At 39.5% G+C, this 17272-nt stretch overlaps 1 protein-coding gene across 1 annotated transcript in view; it reads left to right on the plus strand.

Annotated features, from left to right (window-relative positions):
* Window positions 1-17272, plus strand: part of SYNE1 (spectrin repeat containing nuclear envelope protein 1) — a 464259-nt gene that overhangs the window by 210986 nt on the left and 236001 nt on the right. The window contains exons 51-56 of the mRNA XM_049695244.1: window positions 656-811; window positions 4318-4609; window positions 5420-5592; window positions 7864-8173; window positions 9361-9525; window positions 13806-14162. Coding sequence (XP_049551201.1) covers window positions 656-811; window positions 4318-4609; window positions 5420-5592; window positions 7864-8173; window positions 9361-9525; window positions 13806-14162 — 1453 coding nt within the window. The remainder of the gene's footprint in view (window positions 1-655; window positions 812-4317; window positions 4610-5419; window positions 5593-7863; window positions 8174-9360; window positions 9526-13805; window positions 14163-17272) is intronic.

Genomic DNA, 17272 nt, shown 5'->3' on the forward strand with positions numbered 1-17272 from the left:
GTGGAAAACACTTATTGTATTTCTCTGAATCAAGATTCCAGTCAGGAAGCTATGTCAACAGGGGTGAATATAAAATTAGAAAGAAAAAAATTTTCTATTGCTAGGAAAGGAAAGATGTCAGTATAATCAAAATGCCTTTTTGGTTGGCGAGTAATGTGTCTGACTCTTGTCAAGGTTTCTTAGAGAATTTACGTTGTTTTCAAAACTTAAGAGCCCTAGAGCTCTTGTGCCACATTCAAATCCCCATAAGGTACAAAGACACAGAGATGACTTTCCCTTCTTCTCCCAGGGCTTCCACTGCCCCATTTATCCACTGGCCCCAATTCAGGGTCTTTGTAGTAAGACACAAACTTGAGTGCCCACTGACATGGGAATGTTATCTTGTTGGTAATTATTAGCTATAATTACCAAGGAAATCAACTCAGCAAGATGAGGTGCTTCTTTTTTTTTTGCTTGTATCTCAAGAGAAATGTCCAGAATTTGTCATTTTGTTACTGAAATAAGGGATAATTTAATTGGCTTATTGTCGAGTTTTCTTCTCTACTTGAAAATTCATGAGATCTTAATTGCCATAGACACTGTGACCTCAGATATTGGAATTTATTACTATAATGAGGATATTAAAATTTCTCTAAGGTGTGTTTGTTTTCTTTAGCTTTGAAGATCAACACAGAAAACTGAATGTTTGGATCCATGAAATGGATGAAAGATTAAGTACAGAAGACTTAGGAGAGAGTAAGCAACATATTCCTGAGAAGAAAAACGAAGTCCATAAAATTGAAATGTTTCTGGGAGAACTGCTGGCTGCAAGGTAGGGTGCAGAAGTGGAATAGATTCTTTCCCTACTAACAAGTGTTTGTTTGTCTGGTTGGTTGGGTATTTGGGTTGGTTGTTGGCTGGTTAGTTGGTTAGTTGGTGGAGGTTATGTTTCTATCCCCGAATGTGTGGCATACAAATGATTGTGCAGTGTTTCTGTGGCAGTGTGGTGATCTGGAGAGAGCATCGGGTTGGAGGTAAGGAGCTGGTTTCCATCCCAGTGACATCTCCCTTTGCTCAACAAATTGGACAGGCCACTCATTTCCTATATTTCTTGATATTAGCTTTTAAGCATTGTGATAATAATAATGATAATAATAAAAATATATTTTCCTCTCGGGGGTTATTATAAGGATATAAGGTGATTATAAAGATACCCTTCATTTACAGAAATAAATGAGACCCCAATTTCCATATATTCTTCACACACATCAGCCTCCAGCACCATTTCCAATCCACCCCATCCTCGTAATATTCTTAGGAAAGCAAAAGGTGTATGGTCATGAAGTCTGGCTGTCCTAGAGTTTCGTTTTCTCCACTGCAATATTTGTCTCCTTATTGCTTGCCAACTGAGCAAATGTTTCTGACTCCTTCTCAGGCAGAGTTCTCTGGCCTATGCTTTGGACTCCACCACTTTCATGGCTTTGCTCCCTCAATTTACACTCCACCCCTGGCATTTTCAGTTGCTTCATTGGAACTCTTGCATTGGAAGATAGAACACTTTCCACTAGGGGAGGGCAGCTTGAGCCAAAACTCTTTTAACTGTCTCACTGTCGTCTTGCAGAGCAGATACACTTTGAGCAGCAGAAGGCTGGTATCCAGCCTGCTTGATCAACCAAATCAGCAACCATGATCAACTGAGTAAAATTTGCCTAATTCAGATCATACTCATTCCGTTTCCTCTGAATCCTCTTTTTGGTCAAGCATGCTAAGTATTCCTTGTCTTGAAAAAAACAAGCATACAAACAAGTATACAGACAGAACCCATACTGACAGCTGTTGTTGGTGTGATAGTTTGATGACTATTATAAAATTTCCCTGGAATGTTTTGGTCCCAACTCCGTGAGCCTTTACCATGGGGTAAACACTTTGTTGATTTTGTTACTGAACTCAGGTTAGGCTTCTCATCACTCAAGAATCCAATACTGAGAGACAAGTGTTGGGTGAAAGGAAAGATGGCTTTATTGAGGAAGCTGGCAATCCTGGGGAGAAGGTAAACTCATGTCCCAAAGAACCAGCTCCCCATTGCTGATCAGAGGGCAAGAGCTTTTAAAGGAAAGCTTCAAGGGTGCGCAAACAGAGACTATGTGCAAAACAGTACAGTTAGCTTCTAGAATCATCTTGAAACTGATCATGCAGTAAGTAGTCTGGTCAGTGTCATACTGATTATTTTAAGCACAGTTAATTTTCAATTCCAGGGTCGGTTTGTTACAATTTCCTTGAGGCCAGTATCTGGCATTGTGCAAAGCCACAGATTCAGTCCTGCTCAAGAGGGAGCAGCTTATGTCATGGCTACAACCTGGTCACCATGCAGTTAGCTTTTTTCCCTCTGGTGGAGGTTTTAGTATCTGCAAAACACCTCAGGAATGTGCATCAGACACTTACGTATCTTCAGGGAGGAACTAAAGATTCTGTGACTCTACTGTCCTAATCGTTAACTGTTTGAGCCTGCTCCTTTGTGACTCAAGGAGGCCTGGGAGACTACAGCTTTCCTATGAACAGAGAGACAGGGGACCCAGAAGGGCTTTTTTACCTGGGAGGGCCCCACAAGGTCCTGCTCAGTTTCAATTTAATAAACCCCAACCCAATGGTGAGTATCTCAAGGCCAGAGACCATCAGGTCTTTATCATCTTTATCTAGTATAGTGCCAACAATAGAAAATATTTGCTGAATTAACAGAATAATAGCATTATTCTAACTCTATAACTTCCTGAAAATTATACTGCACTTTATTTACTTTTTAAATCTTGACTCTTGTTTAGGTACAGTATTACATGGCCAGACCTACTTCTCTCCTCCTTTCAAACATTTGAAATGACTTTACATATTCTTCCTGAGCTATTACTCTCTGATATTCCAAGACCAGATGCTAAGAGTCCTTAGGTGTGTTTGCTCCCAGCTTCTTTAGCGCTGGGTGCTTCTCAGGGTGATCCTAATGTGCTCTGCTGGTCTCCCAGCTTCTCCAGCTGAGTCATCTGACTTCTTTTACTTGCTTGCCACTTGCTCCCCCCTAGTCCTTTGGATTTTTTTTGTCATAATATTTTCCAGTACTTTGCATATCTCGGGGGGATGTCCTGTATTTTTCAAAAGAACACCAAACTTGAGAATCATTGAATTTTTATCATCCATTAAGCAGTTCTCCTCATGGTAACAAGTGATATCTGTCATCTTGAACTATTATTTAACTCACATCTTTGCTTAAGCCACTTTCATGTCTCACCTTCATGTCTCAAGCAGATTGCAAGTAAAAGAGATGTATTTTAAAGAATATGTAATGTTGTATAAGTCTTATGTATCTCACAGAGGCCCATAGAATGCTCTCTACATACATAGTAGGAAAAAAAAAAAAGACAATGTAGGAGACGGACTTCCTATTCTTTTTCTAGCATTCACAACAGTTTGCGTTATGTCATCTGTACTCTCCCTTCTGGTATCCCAGGCATTTCCTGATAGATGTGCTGATTGGAATTCAGACATCCATGAAACAAGATGAAGCCTACCCAGCCACATATGATAATGTTTTCCCTTGACCTAATTAACATAACCCCAAACTGAGATGAGAAAAGTTCCCAAGATACAACAAAGGAACCCATAAGTATTCATAAGATGGCCTTTTGAAAGAAACTTTTTTTTTTTTTGGCATTTTATCTCTGCCAGACATCATGCTGGGTCCTGGGATATGAGATGAATGTAACAGCCTTGGCTTCTAGAAGGTGAAAGCCTTGTGGATTGAGACAGACAGAGTGTATGAGGTGAGAGAGTAAGACAGGCAGAGGGCACCCGGAAGAGGAGTCATCATGATGCTTCCTGGGGATGTGATAACTACACTGAGATTTGAAGGGCCAATCAGAGAAGAAGCAGAAGAGAGCAGAAGAGTTTTAACGAAGCAGGAGTCTCCGTGTGTATACAATAGATACATAGCGTTTGGGGAATTTCAGGGAGCTGTTTATGGTTAGAGCATTAGCTAGGAATGGAGAAAAGTTAGAGATCGGCTTGAAGAGGCAGGCCTGGGCCATTTCCTGAAGTGAATCCCTAACAATACAGTGGGCTGGCATCTAGGCATAGCACAGAGCGAATCAAATCCCCCATGTGAATTGACTACATTCAGAGAAACCACAGGGAACGAGGTAGCCAGCCCTCTGAGGGCCCCCAGCATCCTCACCGAAAGGCATGTCAGCTGTGAGCTCTTGTCTGGTCACTGCTCTAATGTCAACAATCAGTTATCACTCCCCTGTGCTCCAGAATGTCAGAATTAAATTTTTGTTTGTTTGTTTTCTTTAGAGAGTCTCTTGACAAGCTTTCCCAGAGAGGGCAGCTTCTCAGTGAAGAAGGCCATGGCGCTGGGAAAGAAGCCCGCCTGTGCTCCCAGCTCCTCACTAACTATCAGAACTTACTCCGAAGGACCAAGGAGAAGCTCCGGAGCTGCCAGATGGCCTTGCAGGAGCACGAGGCCCTGGAGGAAGCGCTGCAGAGCATGTGGTCCTGCGTGAAAGATATGCAAGACAGACTGGCCTGTGCAGAGAGCACCGTGGGGGGCAGAGACGCCTTGGAGAGACAGCTGTCACAAGTGCAGGTGCGCGGGGCGCCGGCCCGACACGGCTGCCTTCGGAAGACTTTGAGTAGATTCACAGATGGTTCAGTTGGGTCCTCGTTGTTCTGCGAGCCTCCACGTGAGGAGTATGTAGGCAGAATGGAGAAACTGGGCAAAAAGGATTTGGAGGGATCATTTTTCTCTTTTGTAAAGGAATATTTTTGTTCAAATAGCTTTAAAATAATTTTTGCGGTTTTTTAGTAAACATTTAGCAAACATTATGGAAAAGCTACTCTACTCTAAGCACTATGCAAGTTGATAGGAATATAGAAACAAAAATTAGTCCTTGCATTCTAGGAGTTCACAGTTAGTGGGAGACACCAACCTGTAACTTGTTACTTGCAGTGCAGCCTGTATGTAGGGGCCATGACTGAAGTACAAAAGAGGCTACCAACCCAGCCTGCAGTCAACGAAGGTGAGCTTGAAAAGCAGAAATGAGCCAGGCAGTGAAAACGGGACTGTTAAGTTTTTGACAGGTGTGTCTTCATTTTCAGAATGACTTCTTATTTCTCTGATGCAAAATTCAGTAAAGTTCCATTTCTAGGCTAGTGGCCCAGAGTTTTCCAAGAACTTAATCGGAGTTCATCTCTGACTCCCAGACTCCCGGACATCTAATATTTAAGTAAGGTGTTACAGTGCAGTAGGGCACAGAGTTTGACGTTGTTGTTGTTTTTTCATTTTAAGATGAGTAAGGTGTGCCCTACCTTGATTCTCATGGGAAACATGGCCGTTTTTCAAAACATCAGAAGGTTTTAGTAATCCTGCTGACAAGTGTTCATTCTTCCTTCATAGGATATTCTCCTGATGAAAGGTGAAGGGGAAGTTAAACTGAATATGGCCATTGGCAAAGGGGAACAGGCCTTGAGAAGTAGCAACAAGGAAGGTCAGAAGGTAATCGAGACTCAGCTACAGACGCTTAAAGATGTGTGGGCTGACATCATGAGCTCCTCCGTCCGTGCTCAGAGGTACAGAGCCTATTTTTAGTGTTTCTTTGCCTGACTCAAACCCAGTGGCTTAGTAAAATGATGGTGCACGCTGAGGGTATCCTGCAGGAGAGTTTCCAAGCATATTATTAGAGCTAGTTGTGTGCGTGTCTGTCTTTGCCTAGATGGTATTTTCTGTAACTGCAAAGGCCAGTTTTGTTTGTTTGTTTACTTACTTTGTGTGTGTGTGTGTGTGTGTGTGTGTAATATTTGCATCTCCCATCATACCTCTCGTGGAATTGTACCTCCTTTCAGTTCATCAAAGCAAGGATATGTGGTCTTTAACAACTTTAATAACTTTTTGCTTTTTAAGGGAAATTAAGTCATTGGCAACTATTAGGCTTACATATAAATCTTTTTCTCAACCGAAGTAATATCACTGACACTGGGGATATGGAGATATGGGGAGAGTATCTGACCACCCCGGCGATGGGGTATCCTGGCATTTAGCGTGAGGCCAACCTCCTGCATTGCGTGGACACCCTCACACAAACATCCTCCAGCTCGCCCAAACCCCCTGCACTAGACGCTGATGAGAAAGTAGAGAAGATACAGATTGTTACACCAGGTGGTGTTGTTGTTGTGTTATATTTGTGAGTGGAAGACTTTATCTTCCTCCCTCTTCTCCGAGTATCAACAAATAATCTGGCTGGCTCGTTGGACAAATGACTTTCAAAAGTCATACCAAAATACCAAAACCCATTCCAGGAGCGCTGCTTCTAAAGGTTATATGTTGGATCACTGAAGAAGTGTGTGCTCAATATGATCTTAATAAACAGATGAATAAAAGATTAAAGTTCATCACAAAACAAAACAACACCGCAGTGACTCACTGCAGTGTAAACAGTGAACCATGGTTACAACTAAAATTTGGGGAATGGTGCTTTGTTTTGTCTCCTTTAAACATGGAGTGTAGGTGGTGACTCCCAGAGTCAGCAGGACTTCAGTCTTCATCACAACTCATAATGGGCAGCAAAGAAAAAAATCAGATCCCATGATTCTGTTATTCTGTAGAGCAGACCGCTGGAGCATGAACTAAACTTCCCAATGCTTGGCAACAGGCCAGCTTCATAAAAGTGAATAGGAATACGGGTGAATATTTTCCTGATGCTAGAATAAAATGTTAAACACAAGAAGCAGCTTCAAATCCTTGATTTCCCCCTTTCAGCAAGAAATTACAGTTGGCAACTGCATTCTGAGCAGTCGCAGGGCTCAAATTATTGTGCTAAAATAATGAAACTGAACAAGGTAGGTTTTGCCCTCTAAGTGCTCGGAGGCTAGGGTAGGATACCTTCCACAAATAACAATGAAACGCTGACTCAGATTGTGTTACTGAAATGCTATGAGACTGTGGAAGAAGGCAGGGCTTGGGGTAGCTTCTGGAGAAGTGAGATTGATTTGCACTTTCTAGAAAATTCTTTGAGGAAAGAATAGGGCTTTAGGGTATGTATGATGAGGTTTCTATTGATGTAAAAGGAACAATTTGAGCAAAAGGAACAATTTGGAAGTACATTCACCACAGATATAACTCCAGGATCATAGGATTATATGCAAGGGAGGGTGTGAGGGGTCACTGAAAGTGAGTTTTGAATAGTTTATAAAGCTGAATATTGGAGGTGTTTTAAAAATGCCAGTCTGGAGAGCCTTTTACTTGACTGTCTGGAGAGCTATTTAATTGACTCTTACTTACGTGACTTTAGTGACTAAATTTCTTATATTATTAATGCACTGAACCTTCATTCCTTCACACATTCAACACAGGAGCCCTAAACATTGTGTATTATATCCTTAAGTGAAAAATCAATCTAATTATATTATTTACCCAGAAAGAATACGTTACATTTTTCACTCCTGTCACTAAATAATCATCTGACTTTAATAAGATAAACTGAGTCCAAGAAAATAAAGAATTGATGTATATTCAATAAAATTTAACTGATGCCCCAGAGCTGATGTTTTCTCAATGTAACACATGTATGTGTCTGTTCATTTAGACAATTAGCATTTGCAAGACAAATGCCCAGATGCATATGTGACTACAGCATCTTCAAGTTTGACATAGATTTATTTTCATTTGAAGAAACTGTGTTGTGGGTCAGAGGAGTCATGTTTCTCCCTGCACTTAAAAGCAGTGTTTTCATCGCTTCAATAGCATTCAGCAAAATGGCTTACATGGCTGCAATGCCCTCGTGATTGGTTTTTAGTAGAGATGTTAAGATAACTTATTTTTATAACATGTGACATTAATTCTAGCACTTTAGAGTCTGTGATTAGCCAATGGAATGACTATCTAGAGAGGAAAAACCAGTTGGAGCAGTGGATGGAATCAGTGGATCAAAAGGTAGAACATCCCTTGCAACCGCAGCCGGGTCTGAAAGAGAAGTTTTCCCTTCTGGACCACTTTCAGTCCGTCGTATCTGAGGCGGAAGATCACGCCGCAGTCCTGCAGCGACTCACCGCCAAGGCCAGGGAGCTCTACCAGAAGACTGAGGATGAGTCTTTCAAGGAAGCGGCTCAAGAGGAACTGAAAACCCAGTTTAATGATATAATGACCGTTTCCAAGGTTAGTGCTTTATAGTGAAGAAAAAAAACTTCAAGGTTCAGGTAAAGAATACACTATGGGTTGAATTATAGGAGAACTGGCTGCTCTGAAACCATGTGTACCTTTAGTGAACAGGTATTACATAAAGGGTCATTTCTCACCAATGAATGCTCATGAATTTTTCTCTTTCTGCAGTGTTGGGATTATTTTTTATTCTTTGGTTTTTCATCTTTTCTCCACTTAGAATGTTAATCAACCCACTTCTTTTCTTTGTAAGATTGCCTGAGACTCAATTGTCAGTGTTTAGAGTTCTTTTTCTTTTGCTGCCACTTACATTTGTTGTATTAAAGCAAGTCTAGTTACCTCCCAGATTTCAATCATGTACCAAGTATTTATTTCTCATTTTAGTAAAAACTGCATTTTCCTGTTCTCTAAGAAATAGACTCCTTCATGTAATATCAAGGTTTTCTCTCAGTTCTATCTCTGAATTATTACTTTCTTCCATGAGTTTTCTTTTGTGTATTTGTGAGAATGTTAAAGAAAGTAAGGGAGAAGTTTTTTCCCCCCCTTCTTGGTTTTCCTTTGGGGAACTATCTTTGTATTATTAATACTACAATTTTTAACATATGTGTTAGTTTATCTTAATTTTTATTTTGGTAGTGATTAAGAGCTATGACTTTTGAGTCAAAAAGACCTACATTTGAAATCTGATTTTGACCCTCTTTTGGATATATGACTTTGGGCATGTTACTTAACCTCTGTAACCTCTGTAGGTCCCTTCCTATAATATAGTGTTAATGATAGTATCTACATCATATGGCTGTTGTGAGGATTAAATGAGCAAATGCATTTAAAGTGCTGAGCAGAATACTGTACACAAAGGCAACACAAATAATTGCCTGAATAACAAAAATAGTTATAGTAATAATAATTAAGTGGATTATTAGTGAGGGATGTTAGTCAACATTCATTAAGCATAGATTTTTATTCTAAGCTAAACTAAAAAAATACCTAAAGGAAAATGGTTGCTTCTTCAATGTCTTTCAGTCTAATTAAAATTTGATCTTTTCATTTAAAGGTATCAAACATAGAGAAAATTCAGGAATAAGAATGAAATCTTCTCAGATGATTAAGAGACCTGTTACCTTGTCTGATTTCAGATTCTCAATAATTACTATTGTTAAAGTACTCTTTTCTTTGGCTACTAGGAGAAAATGAGGAAAGTAGAAGAGATTGTGAAAGATCATCTCATGTATTTAGACGCAGTCCAGGAATTCACTGATTGGCTGCATTCAGCAAAGGAAGACCTTCATCGGTGGTCGGATATGTCTGGAGACTCATCAGCCACCCAGAAAAAATTATCTAAAATTAAGGTCAGAAAATGGACAGACTTTTATAACTTCATTCTTTCATCGGTTCTTGAGTATCACACACCTGTGATAAAGATTCTGTAGATAAGACTTTTTATTTAAAATGTTTTCTTCCTATTTTCCATTTGTTGGTATTTATTACCTTGCCCTTAGGCAAGAGAAAAAAGGGAATTTAAAACACTTTACACTGGTGAGGAAAATAGAACATTGTCTCTAGATGCTTCTGTATGCAAATGTGCTGATTGCTATAGCATCAAAGCCGAAGAAATATGCCCCAGACTAGTGGGCTGACAAAACCAGATACTATTTTCTTGCACAGTGGAAGAAAAGCTTATGCAGTAAGTGGGTTAAACACATTTGAATAATAACTGGGAAGTGCCATTCACTTGTTTTATTCTGCCTTCCTAGCCAATAGCACAACAACATAATGGAAGACAGTACTTTAAAGGGCATTAAAACTATCACCTAGTTACTGCTTATAAGGGCAACTTAAAAAACCGAAATCCATTGATCTGAGGGAGCTGGAACAAGTATATTTCTAGTTACTTGAATATTAAATGACAATAATTTCCCCTCTGTGGAAATAATAGATTTTAATCTGAAAACTAGGCAGTGATGAAATCCTCAGTTGTTTAGTTATAGATGAGGAAATGCTGGAATACGTAGTATAATTGTGATCAGGAATGTGATAGCTGGAAATCAGAACATAAAAATAATAGTTGATGATAACAATAATAACTATATTTTGAGGATTTACTTTTAAATGTTCGGAAGGTATTATCTTATTTAAATCTTACAGTGACCACATAGGTTTTAAACGAGATAATCACATAAAGCCGCTTCTTAAATTCTTATTACCTGTATGATTCCCTAGAATACGTTCATATATTCCTCACTAATATTTTGATTTATCCATCCATTCATTCGTCCATCCATCTGTCCATTTATTCAGCCAGGGTTGTGCAGTCCTCAAGGCACTTGCAGTGGAGGAGGGAATGATGATGCACAAACTGATGTTTATAAAGTAAGACCTCAAATGTAACGATAGCTCGTAAGACTTTTCAAGTTCAAGCTCTCGAATCAGACCCTGACGCTGCATCTTGTCTCTGCTGCTTTTCTAGCTGTGTCTTTGGGCAAGCCACGTGATGTCCTCAAGCCTCTTCCTTAGTTGGTAAAATAAGAATAGCAGTAGTACCTGCTTCACAGAGTAGTTCTGAGGACTAAATTAGATCGTGCGCATAAAGCATTTAGCAACATAGAACACGATAAGAAAAGTGGATTTCGTAAATGAGTGATTTAATTGGCTATGGAGTGACAATGTGAGAAAAGTCAAAGGTGAAGGTCAGGACTTTACCTAGAGTCAGCAGAGCTGTCTCCACCTGAGGAAAAGAAGTTCATGCAGAGGAGACGGGTTACAGAGGGAGGATGAGGTGTTCAGTGTTAACAGGTGGATTTGAACTGCCAGCTGGTGATGTCCAGGAGGTAGTTGAATGTTCAAGTCTGAATTTTAGATTAGGAAGCTGGATTGAAGACACCAGTTGGAATGATCAGCACACAGTTCGTAGTTGAAGCCACCAGAGTGAACGAAACCAAGACCTACGTATAAAGCCAACAGAATGATGCGCACGGGACCAAAATCCAGGTGTTGTCAATATTTAAGGGGCCTCAGAGGAGAATTTGAAAGGGAGAGGGAGAAAAGAGAGGAGAAATAATAATGAGAGGGGAAAGGACAGTGTGGTACCACCAGGGCCCCTGGTGGAGGAGGTGGTCACCATCACAGAGACATCAAGAAGGGGCCATTAAGAGGAGGACTAATGACAGGACTTCCCTGGTGGTCCAGTGGTTAAGACTCCGTGCTTCCGCTGCAGGGGGCATGGGTTCGATCCCTGGTTGGGGAACTAAGATCCCACATGCCACGCTGCCAAAAAAATTAAAAAGCAAAACATAAATAAAATTAAATTAAAATAAAAGAGGAGGACTAACGAATGCCTCTGAACTGGGCAGTTAGGCTGCTTGGCGATCACCGAGAGCCATTTCCACAGTCAGGTCAGGAGAGAAACTGGATGACATGGATTGGGGAGTGAAGAGTAGGGTGGAAGACCGGATAGCAAGGATGAACTCATGCTTTGAGATGTCGATATCAGAAAAGCAAGGAAATTCTTTTACAAAGGCTGCTTTCTGGGTTGCCAAATGCTCTTTTTCCGAAATGCTTTTATACAACACTTCAAAAAATATAGGAAATGTGGGAGAAGGAACTGGCAGGAAGAAATTGGGGTTTGGGAAGGAGAATGTACAGCCTGACAGAGGTTGTCTATCAAAGTCCAGGTCAGGCCTGAGTGTAGGCTGCTGTGTGTGTGAGGAGGGACCTTGGAGAAAGTCAGGTAGCACCTCCTCTGTGCTTCAATGTCAACCCTCCTCACCCCCAGCAGTAACCAAGAACAGGCAACTTCAAAGCCAAACGTGTGTGTGTATGAGGGTGTGTTATGTGCATATAATATGTTTTTACAGTTTAAATACAAGATGGGGAAATACATGAAAAAGTCATTTCAGAACACTTTTTTTTTTTGCGGTACGCGGGCCTCTCACTGTTGTGGCCTCTCCCGTTGCGGAGCACAGGCTCAGCGGCCATGGCTCACGGGCCCAGCCGCTCCGCGGCATGTGGGATCTTCCCGGACCGGGGTATGAACCCGTGTTGCCTGCATCGGCAGGCGGACTCTCAACCACTGCGCCACCAGGGAAGCCCTCAGAACACTTTTAAACGATAATATCCTTCTTCAAAATCTGGATGAGTGGAATTAGTGATTGCAAATATTGAAATATCCCAAGGTCATGCAAAGAACACGGGGATGATGCCTTAGAGAGTATTTTGGGAAACTGATTTTTGATAGTAGATACCCTCCGAACTCACAGAGGAAATTCGAAATCACTCACAGAGGAAAATTATAAGTATTTAAATCCAATAGTTATACCTAGCTCTTTTCAAAAAGTTATTTTCTTCATCAAATCACTACTTACCACATGCATTGATAAACAAAAAAGATTTTTAGCATCCTACTGCCAAGAAAAGGGTGACGAATGTGTATATAAATGCTAAATGTGTATAAGGATTTCATGAGATTGTACTTTGGACTGCTATATAAATACTTTCAAATGATCTATACTAAAATGTGGCTCTCATATATACTTGTGAGAAGATATATTTATTTCAAGCTAATCTAATGAAATGTGAACTATATTATATAGATTAGCTAAGATATAGTTGTGTTTAACATAATTTGTTAAACAGGCTTCATACTTAATACCCCTATTTTTCCTATACTTGTTAATTTGTAATTGATTTTCTTCTGGAAGTTTTTTTTTTCCCTAATAATCATCTTTTTCTTCTATTTAATCCAGGAACAAAGTCATAATTTTGTATTAATACTAACAAAATCCTGGCTTTAGCAATAAATATGTAAATATATAAACATCCACATAGATTCTGTAAAAGAATCTATCCTCAGAAAGAAATGCCACTATTTAACCTAATCAACAATTCATATTTTAATTTTATCTTGTTATCTTTTAGAGTATTTTGTGCTTTAAGCCTAAAAGTTACAGTTAAACTGTTAAATTTCTAGTGAGGTTTTTAAAAGTAAAAATAAGAGTAATAAATGAATGCTGTCTAAAGGTTACTTTGAACTTTTGAATAAGTATGTCTGTGAATTATTTATTTTAGTTACTCTAACAATGTTTACTTAACGTTCGGAAGCATTTGAAATCGAGCTGGGCTTATTCTTTTATTGTGATGGCTTAGCTTGATTCCTAGTGGAACGGAAGTATGGTTTAAGCCACCGTCTCGGGGAAGAAAATGGAAATGGGGTAGAGACATGAGCAGAGCACAGTCCTTCTGCAATCCTCGTTCACTTGTCTTGACGTCAACTTAGGGAAAAATAGGATTCACACATTTACAGGAGCAATATTTAAATATTTACAGGCAAATATTTAAATCACTAACAAGATAGTTTCACATATTCAAACAATGCCTGATTTCAGGGTCCCTCTTTAGTCTGTTTCAGGATGTTGTGCCTTCATCAACTCATTTGGCCACAAACCTTGGCACTCACAATGATAATTCTCTGCTATTATGACTTAGGAGAAGGGGGATGAATTGATTCCGGTTCCTTGCAGCACACTTGCTAAAACTCCCTAGCAGGACAGGGTCCCCCTCTGTACACATTTGGAAACCTGCAGCCCAAGTGACTCAGAGCCTTCTCGGTTGCCATGGTGATATTCCATTACAGGAGCTGTTGGATTCCAGAGAGATTGGTGCAAGCCGCCTAAGCAGAGTGGAGTCGCTGGCCCCTGCAGTGAAACAGAACACAAGTGCCAGTGGCTGTGAGCTCTTGGACACGGAGATGCAGGCCCTGCGTGCCGACTGGAAGCAGTGGGAAGACAGCGTTTTCCAAACTCAGACTAGCTTGGAGAACCTGGTTAGCCAAATGGCCCTTTCGGAGCAGGAGTTCTCAGGCCAAGTGGCTCAGCTGGAGGAGGCCCTGGGACAGTTCGGTGCCCTCCTGACAAGCTGGGCTCAGCAGTTAGCCCTCCTGGAAGGCAGGAACACAGATCAGGAGCTAGTGGAATGCTGGCAGAAGGGCCGGGTAAGTTGGCTTCCTGTTTTCTGCTTGTGGCTCTGCTCAAGTTTTTGTTTGCCGCTCCTTGTTGCTAAAAAATCCTTGCTAACTAAGAACATGCAACGTTCACACTTGGAAAAATAAGTGTTTACCTAACTAAATTTGTAAAGCTGATCTGTTTCCTTTTCTCATAAATCAAACCGTTGTAAAAATACAGACATAAGGGAGAGGGAGTTTTTAGTTACCATAAGCAGCATTTACTGTAAGTGGAAATATTTTACTTTCATTCTTATGGTGTAAGAGTTTGTAATATTGTGTTCAGCCATTCAGTCTGAAAAAATGGCCTGTGGGCACAGGCATAAATAGACCGAGAGTCATAGCTGTTTTCCTGCCAGGGAATTATCTCTAACAATTAAATGATTGAATTTATAGCTTTGGAAGAAACGTTTGGTAATCTCCTAAAGCACAGCTAATAGTTTTCCCCCTGGTTAGCTCTCCTGTGTGGATTTGACAGCTGTGCTTGAATTAACCCGTTAACAGAGCTCCTGGTCACACTCACCAGTTGCCTTGTGGACTTTTTTCTTTTTTAAACTAATAGCTGCTCTTTCAGAATGTGAGGAAGGGAAGCATAAAAGGAAGAGTGAAGAATGGGCAGAAGCTTGAAGTCTTCTTTCTTTTACTGTTAAATAGTATCACGGAAAGCCTTTCGATATCTGCAGTTTTATAGTGCTCTGAATCGTGGATGTCCTTAAAAGGAAGTTTAGTATAAACTTCTCTGTTTCTATTTATGTTATGATCTTTTCAAAATAGCTTCAGCCAGTATTGTAGTAAGTCATGTAGTATTTCCAACATTGTCTTGTTTTAAATCAAATATTTGAAATATAGCACACCACAAAATAAAACTTTATAATCATCTCTTTATACTATTTTATTTATAATGTTTCTAGGGTTTTTGTTTGTTTCTTTCTTTGTTTTTTCCTGATGCCTTTCCTATCCTTTAGGCTTAAGCCCTAGAATAAAGCACAGAAAACACTTCTGTAAAACAGGGACAAGGAAGTTGCTAATTGTCCCATGTGATCAGTATTATTCACTCCGATATCAAAAAAATCATTTATAATGTTTTTAGTTCTTTTTTGCTTCCCTTCCTTTCTCTTCCACTAGTATGAATGAAATTTTTAGAAAAGAAAGATTTGGTTGTGTTTAGATTACATTACTATTCTACCAAGTTTTCATTGATACTATTAGTGAAAATAATAGGTGAATCCTATAAAAAATGCACAGGATGATGCAAAAGTGAATATGGACTTTTAATTGTACTAGTAATTCAAAGCTGACAGCCCTCTGCTTAGATCTACTTCCATATTTGGCTCCAAAGTTCATACTTTTGATGACAGTACTACATTGCCTCCCAATATTCAGATTTTCTTTTCTTTCTAATAATGCTATTTTGGAGATAACATTATGCTGTACATCTTAAACTTATACAGTGCTGTGTGTCAATTATATCTCAATAAAATGGGGAGAAAAAATAAATGAAAAATAAAAACGGAGATAATAAATGTTCTTACCACAAAAAAAGAAATGGTAATTATGTGATGAGATGGAAGTGTGAGCTAATGCTCTGGTGGCCACCATTTTGCAACATATACATGTATCACGTCAACACATTATACACCTTGAATTTATCTACAACGTTGTATGTCAATTATATTTCAATAAAGCTAGGAAAACATTTTAATTAAAAAAAAGAGAGATAATACTTCCATTACATATGAATACATAGGAAAAGTTTTACAAAATAGTGGATTTGCCAGGGTTCTTTGGCATTGTTTTGCTGTAAGGCAGGGGTTGTCGTTGTTGAAAATCATAATAATAGTCACAAACCTTCACAAGTGTTTACTTTCTCTTCTGCAATTAAGTGATGAGACTCAAGAAATCCTTTAAAAACCAAAAATGGACCATCATCTGTAAACTATATTAAATCATGTTGCAAAATATCTTGTTCACTCTGTTTGCAAAACTCATATTTTTTAATATCCACTAGGTTATTAGTGTTAGAAATTTAGCAATTTTAGTAACCTGTATAACCTTAAGGAAAAAAATGCATTCTAGGACTTAACTGAAACAGAAGTATATGAGGTGATATGTACAAAATGAAAGACTCTGCTACAATGCTTTAATCTATGATGAAGTTTAGAAAAAATGTTTAGTCAAAAGCTTTGGTCAAAAGCTTTGCACTTTTCATATCATCTAATTTATAAATGACCACTTTGAATCTCTGGTTCTTTTTACTTTTTGGTATATGGTAAATTGCTTTAGTTGTTAAATGTCCTTCCTTAAATAAATGGTTCAATGTGGTGTAAATTAGTAGTTAGTATTTTAGGGTTTGGAGAGAACCTTTCTAGTTATTATTTGTGAATTTTATAGATAAAAATATTTTAGACTCCTCTCTGGCCCAGCCACTAAGCTAAGTAACGAATTTTAAAACCAAGAACAGCATCCCTCCTCTGAGAATCACAGTGTAGGTGGAAAGGCCAACAAACTCAAGACCACTGGGGACTGTGGATTGCGATGAGTGCCAACAAGTTGCTGTGCGTCCTTGAAATAAGCCCCTAAGAGGTGGGACAGAGGGCAGAGAATCCTTAGAGGAGCTGTGATTTGAGCTGAGCCTTGAGATGTGATTACATATTGACCAGATGGGTGAGGTGGAAGCACGGCATCAAGATCCACAGTTACTGAAGAATTGAGAAAACACAGAAGAGACAACTAGAGAACAGGATTCACATTCAGAGAACACTGTGCCATTCTAGAGAGTAAATGGGGTCTGTGAGAGCTGAGAAGCAGAAGAAAAGAGATAACTGAACTGATTAAAACAGTTAAGACATAGAATAGACCAGCCCTCATTTCTCTTGTATGGAATGAGAAGGGAAACGGGCAAGGCCAAGGTGATGCTTAGTTTTCTGATTCAGATCAGTGGGAGAACAGTGATGCCATTTTCTAGGATGAGGGATCCCGCACAGACCTACTTTGTTGAGAGGCACGGTTTTCCTACAGATCTAGGCCAGGCCTTGATAAATATCTCTGAGAATAATAATAGTAACAGCAACAGCTATCTGAGTAGTTACTCAACTTCTTGC

Source organism: Orcinus orca, chromosome 12 (assembly GCF_937001465.1).
Source record: "Orcinus orca chromosome 12, mOrcOrc1.1, whole genome shotgun sequence".
NCBI lineage: Eukaryota > Metazoa > Chordata > Mammalia > Artiodactyla > Delphinidae > Orcinus > Orcinus orca.